At 48.5% G+C, this 17,280-nt stretch overlaps 1 protein-coding gene across 1 annotated transcript in view; it reads left to right on the top strand.

The window, feature by feature from the left end:
• LOC147729745 (myeloperoxidase-like) overlaps positions 1-17,280 on the top strand; it is a 177,159-nt gene that overhangs the window by 66,361 nt on the left and 93,518 nt on the right. Inside the window, exon 7 of the mRNA XM_086958486.1 lies at positions 3,215-3,473. Coding sequence (XP_086814612.1) covers positions 3,215-3,473 — 259 coding nt within the window. The remainder of the gene's footprint in view (positions 1-3,214; positions 3,474-17,280) is intronic.

Here is a 17,280-nt window from a genome sequence, read left to right as displayed (position 1 = left end):
ATCAGTGTCTTTAACAGTTCTGATTGATCAATCCAAGGGGTGGATGAGCATAACCTCATCATCTTATTGTTTAATTTCCGCTAGATCAGCTCAATGAAAATGGTCTTTGTCCTTATAATATCCTCTTCACTCATGTCCTCAAATTTGTTAGTTTTGCTTCTTTTCCCACGATTCACAACACGGATGTCCATTTTGTTGGCAGTCAACTCGACTTTCAGGGCACATTGTCCTTGACCCATTCTGCACAGGCACAGGCAGCTCATGCTCGTCTACAATTCATTTCACGCATGCGTAGAGCATTTCAATCTCAGAGTCACAGAAACATCCATTTTATTCTAGGCCGCACGGGCCAGAACGGGAACTATTATAGAAACAAACACAATTAAACATTAATTGTTGAATTATAACCTTTCTGTTTACCTCCCCCCTTACTAAGGTATCCCTGTTAGTTATTACCTAGCAGATAAAGCAACATATATGTGTGATTTAATCACCATTCTTCATCTTTTATGCCACAAATAGACAGACAAAAAGCATTTTCATGCAGCTGTTGGTTAGTTTATAGCTGCTGCATTAATTCTGAACGTAACAACATCACTTAGTTAGTCGATTATGGTTTGTAACACGAGCAAATTAGTTTCCCACATATATTTGTGTGTGCATTCTATTCTATGTTGATTAATTTTCAAAACCACACAATTAGTCCATATTATTGTTATGAGAAAGTGACTTCGAGAGGGGTATACAAAATCTTGTTTCTCCTCCTCGCTCAATCAATACCATGGCCTGACTAGGGCTAGTCGTAGTGTCAGGCAGTTTTATGCACCCTCATTGCCAGTTCCCACCATTGAAGCATTTTAAGGGGGAAACGACCAAAACAACACACCCTCAGTCCTTCCGGGCAGGAGCGCTGCCCACTGGGGTCCGCACTTCTGGCCGGCAGAACTTGGCCCCCCCCTATCCCTGTGGCTTCGGTGAAAAGTCTCGGGGTCACTATTGACTCCGAGCTATCCCTTAGGCCCCAGGTGGGGACGGTGGTCTCTTCCTGCATGTATCAACTGCGCAGGATCAGGAAGGTGGCCTATCTTTTAACTCCCGAAGCCCTGCTTCAAGTCATCATGGCTCTTGTCCTCTCCCGCTTGGATTTTTCGAACTCTATCTATCACGGTCTGCCTAAATCCTCTCTCCTCAGACTGCAAATTGTTCAAAACCAAGCGGCGAGACTGGCTTTTGGGATCCCGAAATGGCAATCTGCCAAACCCCTCCTCACCAAATTGCATTGGCTCCCTGTCACCTCAAGGGCAGCTTTCAAGATCGGCTGCCTCACCTTCAAATCTTTATCCGGTCCCTGCCCTGCTTTCCTGAAATCCCTCATCAGGCCCTACTGTCCCTCACGTAACCTTAGATCATCTCACCTCCATCTCCTGGCTGTTCCCTCCATCAAACTCTGCAGATCTGGAGGTCGGAGATTTGCATATTTAGCTCCTAAACTTTGGAACTCTCTCCCCCCCTCGGTCAAAACCTCCAACTCTCTCATCCAATTCCGTAAATCCTTAAAAACCTGGCTCTTCCCACAACCTAGCTAAACTCCTCTGTCCCCTCAGCATTAGATCAGCGCCAGGAAACCCACGGTGACAGTGCGCTCTACAAGCACTCCTTAACATAACATAACATAACATAACAGCAATGTGAGCCCCAACAACGCAAGTGCTATCACACTTGCCTTAACCACACAGATGTGTGGTTAAGGCATAGGCACGTTCTTGATTTCCTGTTTTAGCAGGCCCAGTAAGAGGAAGGATCTGGAGAGGATGTGGTGAGGTAAGTGGGACTCGGTTTTGGAGAGGTGGAGGTAGTTTTTAAGGGTTGGGGGTTAATTTTGAGTGCTGGGGGGTTCAGGGTAAGTTTTTAGGATTTAGGGGGTGGGGTGTCAGGGCCGTTTTTAGAGCTCAGGGGGGACGGGATGTTTTAAGGGCTTGGGGGAATCGGGGGGTAGGGGTAGTTGTTAGGGCTGTGGAGGGTCTGGAAGTATTTAGGGCTTAGGGGAGGAGCTTGGTTTTCAGGAGTGAGATGTACTGTTAGGTATCAGGGTGGGAAGGAAGGGATAGTTTTTTGTGCTGAGGGGCCGGGGAAGTTTTTAGGGCTCGTGGGAGGGGTTGGCTTTTAGGAGGAAGGGGGATGTTTTAGGTCACAGGGCGGGGAGGAAGGGGTACTATATTGTATTTACCTGTGCTGGTTTTAGGGCTCAGGGCAGGGGCCAGTGATGGGGTTCGTTTTTTGGGCTTGGGGGGCCGTTTTAAGGATTAGAGCGGGAGCAGGGGTCAAGGCAGAGTGGGTGGGGTCAGAGTAGATTTTTGCCCTTGGGGCGTTTTAAGGGTCAGGGTGGGGGCAGTGGTCGTAGGTTGTGTCCGCGTATTTGTCCTTGCCAAACATGTCTTAGCACATATTTAGTTCTAAATGCATGTGTGGTAAAGGCATATGGGTGGTTAAGACTTGCGTGGTTAAGACCACGTTGTACAGCCATGCGTGATTCTGTACAGTCCAGATACCGACCCCGATGTTAGCTGCACCAGCTTTAGTGTCGATCTCAGAAGATATATTTCACAGTATGATTTGACTAAATTAACTTCTGCAAGAAGTATGAGGGAGAAGAAGGGAAACCTTTTAAGTATTAACTGGTGCATTTTTATTGTAGTATCTGGTTGAATGCCATTCGTAATTGCAGAAAAGCAGGACATACCAACACAGAAAGCTAAACCATACATCCACCTTTAAAGCCTGTTGAACTGCAGCTTTCTTAGTCAGTCCTATTTGTGAGTGAGTCAAAGAGCAAACAAAATATTTCCAAGCGGGGTGAAAGGGAACCTGTGCTGGTGATACTATAATGTGTAACAATGAGAGTGAAACTGTACTAGTGATACATTACTGTGCAAAGATGAAAGAGAACCTGTGCTAGCGATACTATACTATATAACAGTGAGATTGTACCTATGCTGGTGATACTATACTGTGTAACAATGTGAGTGAACCTGTGCTGGTGATAATATACTAACAATGAGAACAAAACTGTGCTGGTGATACTATACTGTGTAACAATTAGAGTGACCCTGTAGACACAATGCAGTCTCAGATTGGATAAAACCCTGGATTCACTTACTAGCGATTTGTTTTTTATTTTATTTAAAATTTCGTTGTAATATCTGTTTGCTTCCAGCACGTCACCTATAATGAATTCATCCCCCTTTTGCTGGGCCCTGAAGCAACTGCACAAATTAATGGTACCTACCAGGGATACAACGAGTCGGTGGACCCACGAGTAGCCAACGTGTTCTCCCTCGCCCACCCCTTTGCTCATGCCTCCATCCAGCCAATGATCTACCGCCTGGGAGATGGGTACCGTCCGCTGACCGGGGCAGCTTCTGAAGTTCCACTCAACATGACTTTCTTCAACAGCAGGATGTTTGTGAATGAAGGTAAGAAAATACCCCACATTTCATGCCAGAACATGCCTTACAAGTCCTCCACATGCACAGCATACTACAAACAGGTAAGGGACAGAGAGTTGCATTGCAATTCTAGTGGAAGTGTACCCAACAAACGTCCATGGGGAGTCATGAGCAGGCAGTGATGGGTTCATGTGCTGGGGCTAAACCTATCAATTATATTTCATTACCAACTTAGTAATGATGATAACAATGTTAGTGGTGGCATAGGACTGTCGAATCTGGGTTGCCAAACCAAAACATGTCCACAGGAATAAAACATTTCAGAAAGCATGTTGTAGGACTTGGGAGGCAACTCTCAGAGTCTTATCTTACACGCATTCTTCCTGATGTTGAGAGCGACTTCGCAGTATCATTGACGCCTAACTTGAGATGTTACAACCTTACATGGTTTTTCAACTTAAACTCTCCTCTACAGGTTGAGGAGAGCACCGTTCCTGACTTTTGTTTGCCCACTCTAACACAGAGTTCCCTGAATACTTCTACATTTCCTGTTTTTGTCTGAAACGCCAACGCGTGCACAAGACTTCTAACACCCTGCTTCAGCCACACCCGATATTTTGAGAGCGACTTCACAGTATCTTTATTGCTTATTGAAGACCCACCTGACTCTTAGTTCGCGACACCACAATGTCACACGGTCTGCAACTTATCTCTCGTCTACTGGTCTGTGGTGAGTGACAGTCCGGACTCTTGTTGCCCACTCTAAGACATTCTTTAACTATGGGTTCTCGAAACCTTCTACATTTCACGTTCGTTTGAAACACCAAATCGTGCCCGAGATGCTGCCCCGCCTTGGTGACTGTTGAGTATTACACCAGATTGACTAACCTCAGTCGCTACTGTCCTTGGACACCCTGGTATCGGGAGACCCATCCCCTCTGCTGCCTACTTGTGCCTTTGGTCCCTTGTAATCCTAAAGTGCTCTACCCTAACCAATCATGTCAGGTTCTGGCCTGAACGTCAAAGGGGATAACTCTTAAACTCTAATCTACCCCTCCAACCTCTCCAAAACCGCTGCTAAATCATTCAAGCCACCCTAAAATGACACCCAGAGACTTTGATATCCGACTTGCGTTACAACGCTGACATCGGCACAGTCATTAATAACCTTATCTTCTACTCCAGAAGAATTGCCTCCTGGCGCAAAACCTTTACGCACCTTCTCAATGTTCGCTCTACCAGGAACATTCCATCTGGCACCAAGCTCATAATATCGCCCTCCTCCACCCTGCGAGCCGACCTTACTATCACTCTCTACAAAAAAATGTATTGTTCTAATCCAAGCCTCAACCAATAGCCTCAATAAATTCCCAGACCTTTTCACCCTCCTCAGAAATCATGTGCACAACACTGACAGCCTAACGTGCCTAGCCACCCACATACCCCATCTCCAAGAGCTTCCGTCACAGTTCATCCCACCCCCCAGCATGTCGCCTGACCCTGGCTACAGAATCTTCCCTACACCCATGATCTCCTCCCACCTAGCACCCCACAATGACTGTGAGACTAGTATGCTCCCAAAGACCTCTTATTCAGTTCATCCCACCCCCCAGCATGTCGCCTGACCCTGGCTACAGAATCTCCCCTACACCTTTGATCTCCTCCCACCTAGCACCCCACACTGACTGTGAGACTAGTATGCTCCCAAAGACCTCTTATTCAGGCAGAGCTATCCCTCTAATGATTCCCATCACTGATCACCCTAACCTTTATGGCACGTCCCCTGGCACCTCAAACAGGGTTCCGCCTAGTCCCCTGACCACCTACCCGCCAGCCATCCACCCGAACCGTGAGTGTGGTACGCCTCCAATTTCCCGCGTTTCAGCTCGAGCCAACTCTTCTCTCCTTCTACCTAACCATGCTGCCTGTACTGCTCCTGAACCTTTGCCCCCCCCACCCACCTACCCCCTAGAATCCCGGCTTATACCGATCTTGAAACCCTACACTCCAGAGCGGCTAAAATAACCAAGAGCATCCATATCTCCATTCTGGAACTTATGAATCTCCTTCACCTTGCCGAACTCTCCCTTGCTAACCTCAAGCCCCCGCTGATATTCACCCCCCACTGGTCACACAGCCTCCCAAGCACCCTCTACTGCTACCCTTGAGACGTCTTCACCCGCGCAAACAATCTTGCCACCTTTCAGAGGAGGATTCCCAAGCTGTTGCCCTCTCTTACAACTCTGCCACTGTCACCTCAACCCCGCAAAACCTCACGGAAAACGAAATCCTAGCCATCCTCCAAGACCACAATCCTGCCCAAATCATCCCTTGTCCACGTGATGCGAGTCCCGAACATTCCATCAGCCCCAACAGGCCAGCTATCCACCGTACCAGAAATGTGGTTAAAAGCAACCTGGCACCTGTACTCCTGTCCATCCAGACCCCCGACACTCCCCCAGACCCCCCCTTATCAGGTCTCTTAATCAACTGCCGATCAGCAGTTAAGCATGCCGCTGACATTGCTGATCTCATCCTGAACGAAAACTTAGATCTAGCAATACTAACGGAATCATGGCTCAACGAATACTCTTCTCCCTGTCTAGATCTATTAGTCCCTTCCAACTACAATATTGCTAGACTAAACAGACATTCAAGCAGGAAAGGAGGAGGCATCGCCTGCATCTACCGCTCCAGCCTCCTTGTCACAGCACTCACGGCGGACATCACTGACTCCCGCGAATACCTCGCCCTCTCCATTTGCAGCAACTCATTGCATCTGTGCAATTTGCACATCTTTTACCACCCCCCAGGTTTGAATGACTCTTCCACTGATCACCTCTGGGAAATCATCACAACTAAGATTTCGTCCAACGCTAAAGAGGTTTTACTCTGCGATTTCAACCTGCACTGGAACGACCCTAAGGATCCTCACGTCAACGCCATCAAAAATTTCCTAACCAATCAAGCCCTAACTCAACTTTGATCTCTGTGAACTCACTCAAAAGGGGCCACTCTGGACTGGATCATCGCCAAGGAATCTTCAGTTCAGCTTATCTCCATTGACCCATGTGACTGGTCTGACCATTTATTTATTTATTTATTTATTTTTGATATTTGTAAAGCGCATACAATGGCCCATGGGCGTCTCGGCGCTGAGTATCTGAATATTTACCCTGAAGGAACTATGGATGATTTATTGATTAAAGAGCCAGGTCTTAAGTTGTTTACGAAAAGACCATAAGGATGGACTGGCTTTAACCAATTGTGGCAGAGTGTTCCACAACTTAGGGGCTGATACCAGGAATCTTCTGTCGCCCCATGAGACCGTTTTTGTACGGGGTATCACAAGATCACCTGAGCAAGATGAACGTAGTGTTCTGAACGGACGATAAGGAATCAGGTTACGGATGAGATGTGCTGGTCCTTGGTTATGCAACGCTTTATACACAATGCACAGAGTCTTGAACTTTATCCTGTTTTTAATGGATAGCCAATGCAGCTCTTTGATGGTTTTAGAGGCAGAGTGATGTTTGGGGATATTTCCCAAAAGCCTCGCAGCAGAGTTTTGTATTATTTGCAGTTTGTTCAAGACTCCTTCCTGTGCATTGAGGAACAGAGCATTGCAATAATCCAAAGTGGACAGCACAAGGGAGGTGACAAGAGTTTTGCCAGCTTTATCATGTAGAAAAGGGAGAATTTATTTGATAAGCTTCAGCTTATAAAAGGCTGAAGAGGTAATCTGGTTGGCATGTGGGTGGAACGTGAGGCGGTCATCAAAGATGACTCCCAGATTCCTCACTTTACTGACAGGCTCGGGGGGAGAGCCTAAGGAGGAAGGCCACCAATTGGATGACCACTCAGGTGTTAGTGGTCCGAAGATGACTACCTCCGTTTTATCGGAGTTTAACTTTAAGCAATTGGAAGCCATCCAACTCCCTATTGCTATCATGCCAGATTTGAGGTCATCTGCCACAATTTAGCCATTGTTCTTGATGGCTAGAACCAGCAGGGTGTCATCTGCGTAGGAAGTAAGGCTCATCCCATAAGCCCGGATGACATTGGCTAAGCCCGACACGTAGATGTTAAAAAGTGTCGGGCTTAGGGATGAGCCTTGAGGTACTCCACATGGCAGCGACATGGTGGACGAATGAAATGGTTCCATTGTAACTACCTGGGTTCTATCAGCCAAAAAGGAGGCCAGAAGTTTGCTGGCAGTCCCTTGTACACCCAGGCCTTCGACACGGTCAATCAGAGTGGTATGATCGACCGTGTCGAAGGCTGCAGATAGATCAAGTAGTATCAAGACTGCTGTGCCCCCAGTGTCACGGATGAGTCTGATGTCATCAGCTGCCTTAATCAAAGCTGTCTCTGTCCCATGACATTGGCGGAACCCAAACTGAGTTTCATCAAGTAAATGATGTTGTTCCAAAAAAGCAGAGAGCTGTTTATTCATTGCTTTTTCGGTTATTTTGGCCAAGACTGTCATGCCATTGCCTTCCTTTTACCCGGGATCCACAAGACAAAGGCACCGCGACCGGTGATTATGAAACGCTGGATCAGAGACACCAAGAACCTTGACTACAGGAAACTGAAGCCTCACTGCAAATCTAACCCCATTCCCCCCGCATATAAATACGGCCAGTGACCTCAACGATCATTACTCAGCGACTATATCGAACATTCTGGATGACCTTGCCCCACTAAAACTAAAAAGAATACAAATCAAAGACAGAAACCCCTGGTTCTCTGGATCCCTCAACATGGAGAGGAGATCCCTCTGGCAATCTGAAAGAACTTGGAGGCAGCACCCCTCTGCTGCACATCTAAAACTTCTCTGCCAGGCAAGAAACTCCTATAACAAGAACATCCTCAATTCAAAGAAAGAGTACTTCAGATCGGAACTGGGGAATGTAACAAATAGACCCCGCAAGCTCTTTGGACTGGTCAAACACCAATCAAATAAATTGGTTAAAACTCTGAAAGAAGCTCCCAAGTGTCTAATATCATCTGAGGAATTCTCCTCCTTCTTCGCTGATAAAATCACTGCTTTAGAAAAATATTTAACTCAGTACTGCTACATTCTTCTCAACCCCTTCCTGGCCAGCCCCTCCTTTCAACGCCACTCCCTCTGGCCTCTCCTAAAAACCAAGCACGTCGAACCGATTTCAAATACTATGACGAAGACTCCGTTGCTAAAATCCTCTAAACCTTAAACCCAAATAACCACTTTAATGACCCTCTACCATCCAACTGCCTCACTGCTGCCTCCCAATCTATTGTCCCTAGCTGGACTGCAATTATCAACAGCTCTCTCCAGCAAGGATTGATTCCTGATGCTCTGAAAGCCGGCCAAGTCCTCCCTATTCTTAAAAAAAAAACCCTCACTGGATCCTGCCTCCCATGACAACTTCAGACCTATCTCCAACATCCCTCTATAGCCAAAGTGTTAGAGAAGTGTGTACAACGGCAACTAAGTCAACACATCAATAACTTCCACCTACTTGACAACTTCCAATCTGGATTCAGACTGCGGCACAGCACTGAAACTACTATGCTCCACATTGTGGACGATGCCCTCCAAGCCCTAGACCAAGGCAAAAACTGCCTTGGCCTTCAAAACGGTCAACCATGAAAATATACTCGAACGCTTCAAACTTAGGATGGGTCTGGATGGCTCAGTTTTAGAATAGTTTAGGTCCTTCCTCCACAACCGTTCACAGAGATTCTTAATTAACGGCAAACTATCAGTTCCTACCCTAGTCACGGTTGGAGTCCCTCAAGGCTCAACCCTGTCCCCCACCCTCTTTTTTGTTTTTTAAATCTTTTTATTAAACAGTCTTGACATAAAGGCACAAATCACAGAATCAATTGGGGTTACAGTAAAATCAGGTTAAATACAATACAGCAATACAGTTAATTGGAATTCACGGGGATGGGGGATCATCATCATCGGCATCGCAGGGAGGCACACATATATCTCCCCTGTATGCGTTCCAGGGGGCCCAAACCTTGGACCATTTGCGGGGACAACCCCGAGCCACATAGACTGTTTTCTCCCTCAGCATACACCAGTCTAGATCTGCTTCCCAGGCTTTGACTGTGTGCGGGTGCGGGGCTCCCCAGAGCTGTGCAATATTTCTCTTGGCAATCATGCAACCAAGCGTGACCCATTTCATAGTGTAGGCTTTGAGGTCAGTCGGTTCCCAGATATTAAGGAGGCACCGGGGCGCTTCCTGTCCAAATTCTACCCCCAACACTTCACTCATAACCGTATGGATTTTGCACCAATAGTCTTGGATTTGCTGTGCCCAGTTGTGTGCAACCCCTCCTACAAGAGCCGTCAGTCAGCCCGCCCATGTGTCCAAGTTGAGGACCTGTTATATAAATTCTGTGGAGGATCTTTAATTGCACCAGCCTGAGTCTCGCTGGGATTGCAACTGTCTTAGGAGAGGAGACTGCCTCATGCCAGTTTTCATCATCTAATTCTATTCAGTCCTCAGTCCATTTGTCTTACAATTTTTGTAGAGGGTTGCCAATGTTATTAATACATTTTTGATACATTAAGGAGATGGCCTTGTCAGGCAGGTGGCCATCTAATAATCTGTCCTCTAGTGAAGAGGTGTCTGGCGTGGCAGAGTCCTCTGGAATAGCTGTTTGCAGCGAGTGTCTGATTTGAAGGTGACGATAGTATTCGGAATCTGCCAGAGCGTATTGAGTTTGAAGAGTGTCAAAGGGTTTCACCCCCCCCCAGCACACCAAAGGTCTTTAATGTGGGAAATCCCTATTAAGTCCCATTTATCAAATTCTTTTGAGTTCCCCATATATCCCAGTTTTGTGAGTCCCATAATCCCCCACCCTCTTTAATCTTTAGCTAGAGCCGCTTACCGAAGTTCTTCGCACCGCTAACATCTCCTACCATATGTACGCGGATGACACCAAACTATACATTAAAATCTCTTCGCTTGAGGAGATCCTGTCCCTGAATGAGGCCCTGAAGCTGACCGTCCAATGGCTCGCCTCTAACCAACTCAAACTCAACGCAAAGAAAACTGAATTCCTCCTAATCTCCCCTAATCTCCCCAACAAAAGCCAACCCCGAGATTCAGTTGTGGATCATTGACATCCAAGCCCTAAACTGCCCGCCGACCATCGTGGACTCGGCCAAATCCCTAGGTATAATCCTCAACAGCAACCTGAACATGCGAGACCACATCAACTCGATGGCCAAGTCAGCCAGGTTCCATCTGAGCTACCATTCATCGAGGCTCCCGACCTAAACATGGCATTCCAGGCACTAGTCAGCTCTAGGCTGGAATATGGCTGTTCCCCGCTCTCCAGTTTACCCACGCTCTCCCTGGCACCCTTAAAAGCATGCCTCAACGCGGCCGCTAGACTACTTACTGGCACCAGGAAATTTGACCATATCTCTCCACATTTGAAAGCTTTGAACTGGCTCCCCCTCGAGGCCAGAATACAGCTGAATTTGGCATGCATCACACACAAGGCTCTATACACAAACTCCCCTGCTTATCTGGCACAGAAACTAGTGGTATCTGGAAGAAACAGGAACTCTCGGTCCGCCAGAGACCTCTTGCTCTAACCTGCCCGTTTGCGGAAGAAAGAAACCTACAATCTGGCTTTTTCTGGGGCCGCACCAAGAGTTGGGAACTCTTTCCCACCCGCCATTCGAAGAATCCCTTCTTTGGCATGCTTCAGAAAGGAGGCCAAAACTTTCCTCATGGGTGAATTCCTCATCTAAACTCCGCGGTCGAACACTTCAGTTGTGCCTGACTATACTAAGACTGCCGCCTTTGCCGCAGTTCACCTATTCACACCCCCAAGATTCGTTGGGATTTTTCGGGTCTCTAACTGTTAACGTAACCATCCACTTGTGTTTCCTTTACTCCGCATGCTTCCAGCACCATTTCACCTCTCCAATTTATTTATTTTTTGTATACTGCTGCATAGCTATGCCTTTTTCTATGCCTTTTTGTTTGTTCTCTTCTGTAAACCTTGTAAAGCGCTCTGATACCCTCACGAGTCAAGTTTGCGCTCTATAAAACACTTAAATAAATAAAATGTTACTATAATCTTCATTGAGGGGTGACCGTGTCTTGATGTAACCTTACAAACACAAACAATGAGCCAAATGTACAGGACAGTGGAAATGAAGGTTCTGCCCAATTGCCTCCAGGAGCTTAGCTGCCCAATTCAGAGCTCAGTGTGTGGCGCAGCCACTTCCATCCCCATCATCGAGCCAGCCAAGCTAGTGCTACCACAAATGGGAATAGTTCAGCGCCTTTTTGACAGACCAGATGCACCATTATGTTTTGCAGAGCCAGCCTCATGAAGGATTGCTCTTTCAAAGGTTGGTGAACTGTCATGAGAAGGTGATTCAACTTTTGAAAACATGCCTGGAAATTCCACCTGAATGCTAAGGGAGACAATGTGTGTGAGCACTAACTCCTTGCCTCACTTTTGTGGGGTACATTTTTGTAATTCATATTTACTGACCTAAATACCACCATCCTAGAAAGGCACTTGTGAAAGTTCCACCAGACATTTACTCCCAAAATGCCTCCTCCCTATAGAAAGTCAAACTATTATGTTATTGGCCTGCAATAATATTGTGTCCAGAATATCAATTACTAACATTTCATAAAGGTAAGTATATAAATGGAAGTGTAGATTTACTATTTTTATTTTAAACGTTTTATTTCCTTGTTTTGCTTTTTTTTTATAGAACAGCTTTTATTGAGTATTAAATGATACAGAACAGGAATGCGTTTTATCTTGTGAACAAAATCTGGTACTGAAAGCACCAGAGTCAGGAACAGTCCAAAATACAATACTTTGCACCAAGAGAGAACATATAATGCATATATATTGCATGTGCTGAGCTAGATGGAGCAAAATAATTATGGCAGACGATCGAGAGGGCCAGTCAGTCATGAGCAATGTAACATAGATAGACCACATACTCACTATGTGAAAGAAAACAGTAACATTATCCAACCACATCCTCATATCTAAGTCAGGTTCACCATTTAGGAAGGGCAGCTGCCACCTACTTTTTGCAAGGGGTCATGGCAGAGTGGGCTACCATGTTTGCTCCAATTGCCAGCTCGCCCGTCCAGTGCCTGGCTGTGTGTCTGGAGGAGGCAACTCCGTAGGGAATCCCAGCTATCTTTCGGTCTGGGAAATGAGGAGATAGCATGTATTTAGTTACTCTTGACAGTAGATTTGTCATGTGTTCTGAATAGGCCCATTGTTGTTTTCCCTATCTTAGCATGAGCTTGTTGCAGTCTTCGCTTTGCTTTGCACACGTTACTATAAACATGTATTTTGCTTTGCGCCACACTGCACTTTCACACAGCACCTACTGTTGTTTCTGTGTGCTGTTCTTTCCTGGGATTTAAACACTTCTGTCAAAAGTAAATTTCACACACTATATGCATCACCAATCCTAAATGGAAACCAAAAAAGTATATTATGAGAAATGTAATATATTTTATAATTGTTTGGGCTTTTTATCAAAATCAATATATAGGGGGCGTGGCTAGCGGCCGAGGGAAATGGCCGCAGCTTACGAGATCTCTGCCCGTCCTGTCGCCCATCATCCTCGCACAGCCTCTAAATCGCTACACTATTACGCTGCAGTGCCCGATATTGATGCGGGAGGCCTTTGTGGAGGCTCCGGTGGAATATCGGCGGGGCCACTACGTTGAAATAAATGGCAGCCTCGATGTGCTGACCGAGCGCGAGCTCGGACTGTCCCTGGGGAGGTCCCCCCTCCCGCCGGTTGGTGCCCCCTGTGCCTGAGACTCCTGGGTGTGTGAGAGACACTCCAAGGAGCGTCAAAGACTGCCCGCCCCGACTCCCGACATCAAGGTGGGTCTGAGGTGCTGGCCCGAGACTGGGAGGCCAATTGAGGCCCCGGCTTCAGGGCCTAGTGTTGTGTGGCGCCTGGTGCTGCGGGGCGGCCCGCGGCCCCCACTCCTGCCGGCGGGCGCTGATGGTGAGGGAAGCCTGATTGGCTGAGACTGGCGCTGAGGTGTGGAGGTGACCCCCCCCCAACCCGCGCGAACCCCTCCCTGGGGGCGAAGAAGTTCAGAAGCTTGCTGCGGTGCTTGGAGGGGCCGCTGCGGTGAAGGTGAGACGTCACCCCCTTCCCCCTCCGGGCCACACACACTTCTGGTCTGGGGCGGTTCTGGTGGCTGCAGCACGGATCAAGGTGGGAACCGGGGGCACATCACCCCCATATGGACTGTGGTGCTGGCTGTGGCCTCCCTCGACCCCCCCTGCCTTTTGATGTATGAATAGGAGGGACCTGGCTCAGTTGAAGCCCCCTAGGCCTGCTTTTTCAGGACATAATTGCCAGTGGGCACCTCTTCACTCTGCGCCACCCGGCACGTGGTGCTGACCAGTGGGCCAAGGAGCGGATTTGCGCTTTGATCTATGGCGCCAGTCTGTTGTGCAACTACCGCTGCCTTACTGAGCAATTGAGTCTGGTGGGTGCGGCCTGACTCCGAGGTGCACTTAATTCGGCGGCCGCTTACTGCAGATCTGTGGGGGGTGGCTCGTGACCCCACCGAGGAGCTGTCGGACACAGTGGCAGGCTGCAGGGAGATGGGGGCCGCCGTTGCTGTGTGTTTCCCGGGCACGACTCCCATGCCAACAAAGAAAATGGCGACGGGGGGTAGAGGTTCGAGGAGCAACCCTCAGGCACAACTCTCTAAATTCGCCTGGTCCAAAAGTGGGGATAAGGGCACCTCACCCAGAACGGACAAAGATGGCGCAGACTCATCGCCCACCCCGGCTAAGGAACCTACGCTACATGATGTCCTGGTGGCCATAGGGGGAATGCATACTTCAATGGACTCAGTCACGATGGAAGTTTCCCTGCTCCGTGCGGATTTTAACCAGATGAATGAAAAGGTGAGGGAGCTCAAGGTGGTGACCGCGGCATTACAGGAAGACACTTCTGAATTACAACGCCAAGTGTCCGAAATGGAAAGGAAACAAACTCGAATGGCGCAACAACTGGACGACTATGAAGGGAGGGCCCGCCGGAACAACGTGTGAATCTTAGGCGTCCCGGAAAAAACGGAAGGGCCTGCCGCGGACGTTTAGGTGGAGGAGCTGGTCACGAAACATCTAAAGCCTAAGGCGCTCTCCTCCTATTTCTCCATTGAGCGAGCCCATAGGGTGCCGGGCGGGCGGCCCAAGCCTGGGGCTCCACCGCGACCCCTGATTGCTAGAGTTTTTAACTTCCGGGACAGAGACAATATTTTGCAGGCCTCCAGAGCGTGTCCACCGTTGAAGATAGACAACTATGAGGTTTCCTTTTTACCAGACTTTACGGCAAGGGTTCAGGCACAGAGACGTAGCTTCCAAGCAGTTAAACAGGAACTCCGCAGCAGAGACATCAAATATGCGATGCTTTACCCGGCCAAATTGCGAGTTGAAAAGGATGGTAAACCGTGGTTTTTTGACTCACCTGAGGTGGCCTGGGAATAGCTGGAGGGATGGACAAGAGTTGGTGACCCGAATGGCTCCCGCCGCGACAGAAGAGATCGGAGGAATGGCGGGGGGCCCGCTCCCCGGGCGCAGTAGGCTGAGACAGAAGCAAGTGGCCTTGCCGAACAGGAATGAGTGCATTTAGTGGCCCCTTGTTGGGCCAGTTCATGGTACCCCTTGCACGTAATGGGCGAGGCAGTGTGATTGGGGGAGGTGACCTAGCGGGGGAGTGCCTATACGAAGGTACCTGGTGCTGCTCCAGGAAACGCATCTCGTGGGAACGTCCTGTAAGGCTATGGCCCGCTGGGGATACACAATGGCTGTGCACTCTGAGTTCTCATCCGGCTCCAGAGGGGTGGATATATTGGTGCGCAAGCGCTTCCCTTTACTTGTTCAGCAGGTCTGGAAGGATACGCAGGGTCAGTTTGCTGCTATCTCCTGCCTGTGGGAGGGGAGGAGGTTCAATGTAGTAACAGAATATATTCCGCCTGCCCTTCATACTGTAGCGCCTAGTGCTTTTCTGTTGACATTGCCCGAAGGGGGGCTTATCATAAGGAGCGATTTCAATGCAGTCCTGAATGATGAGCTGGACTGCCACCCCGGAAGAATGCCAGGGGCGGGTAAGTCCCGGCTGGCTGGTTTTATAGATGCATTAGGTCTTGCGGATGGATGGAGGTTCAAGCATCCTGGGAGCCGTGCATACACTTTTCACTCGGGGGTCCACAATAATCTTTCCCGCATTGATTATTTCTTCCTCTCCGCTGATAGTTTGCCCCATCTGACAGAGGTGCTGATAGGCCCAAGAGGCATTTCCGATCACTCTCCAGTCTCTATGACCTACACCTCCTATTTGAAAACTAGAAGACGTATCTTCCCGATTTCCCACGGTTATTTACAGAATCCGCAGATTAGGAAAGAGTTGGTTGCAGTTACAAAGCAGTACTTCCAAGAAAATGTGGGCTCGGTTCGCTCGCCGGAGGTCTTGTGGGAGGCGTACAAGACAGTGTTGAGGGGACAGGCAATAGCCCTGATAACGGGTCACAGGCGGGCAGCGAAACCGATCTGGCCGTGTTACAATCGCGACATGAGGTAGATCCCACTGGGGAAACAGTGCAGCAACTTCGCCTCAAACAGGCTGAGCTCACTGAGCATCAGAAAGAGCGGGTACGACAACGACTCCAACGTACGCAGCACACTATTTATGAAGTAAGGGACAAGGCAGGGTGGCTATTGGCCTGGTTAGATAGAAAGGAAAAGGCCCAGAGGACGAAAGCGCAACTTCACACCCTAGAAGGTGTATTGGTCACCGCTCCGGCGGACATCGTGGATGCCCTGGCGGACAATTATGAGAAGGTGTATACCCCTACCTCCTGCATGTCCACAGAGGAAGCACAAACTTATATCAAAGATATAAAAATGCCCTCCTTGTCGGAGGATGAGGCTACGCTCCTCGAGTCTGAGTTCACAAAGGACGAGATCCTTGCTGCGGTTCAATCTTTGCAGTCGGGAAAAGCCATGGGTCCCAACGGGATCCCTATAGAACTTTACAAATGTGCATCAGACTTGACGGCTCCTCACCTTTTGCAGGTGTTTAAGGATAGCCTACGTAAGGGAATACTACCACGAAACCAACGGATGGCTACAATCATCGCCATCGCAAAACCGGGCAAGCCCCCGGACGTGTGCACGTCCTACCGTCCAATCTCCCTATTGAACGCGGAAGCGAAGATATTGGCCAAAATGATTGCTACTCGGCTGACCCCACACTTGGAGACGCTGATCCACCCGGACCAATCCGGGTTCATGCCGAACAGAAATACCGCTCTTAATCTCCGGCGTGTCCACGCGGTGATGGCGCAGATACCTTATCTGTTAGAACCTGCGGTGATCCTTTCCTTGGACGCCCGCATGGCCTTCGACATGGTCGAATGACCTTATCTTTTTGCGGTTCTCCGGCACCTGGGTTTTGGCCCCAATTTTTGTGCGTGGCTAAAGCTACTCTATACTGAACCACTGGCGCACGTAGTGGCGAACGGCCATATTTCCAGGAATTTTTTACTTGGACGGGGCACACACCAGGGATGCCCTTTGTCGCCCCTGCTCTTTGCTCTGATCCTTGAGCCATTGGCAGCATGGATACGGTGGGACCCCATGATTAGCTGGACCGAGACGTGGGAGGACCGTATATCGCTATACTCTGATGACATCCTCCTCTATTTGACCTTGCCCAGGCGTTCGATTATAGTACTCCTCAACATCTGTGAAATCTTCGGTCGGGCCTCAGGGTATACTAATAATTGGTCCAAGTCTG

The sequence above is a fragment of the Lissotriton vulgaris genome, chromosome 2_1 (genome assembly GCF_964263255.1).
Source record: "Lissotriton vulgaris chromosome 2_1, aLisVul1.2, whole genome shotgun sequence".
Lineage (NCBI taxonomy): Eukaryota > Metazoa > Chordata > Amphibia > Caudata > Salamandridae > Lissotriton > Lissotriton vulgaris.
Note: the sequence above shows the minus strand (reverse complement) of the source record. Positions and strands in the feature narration are given on the sequence as shown.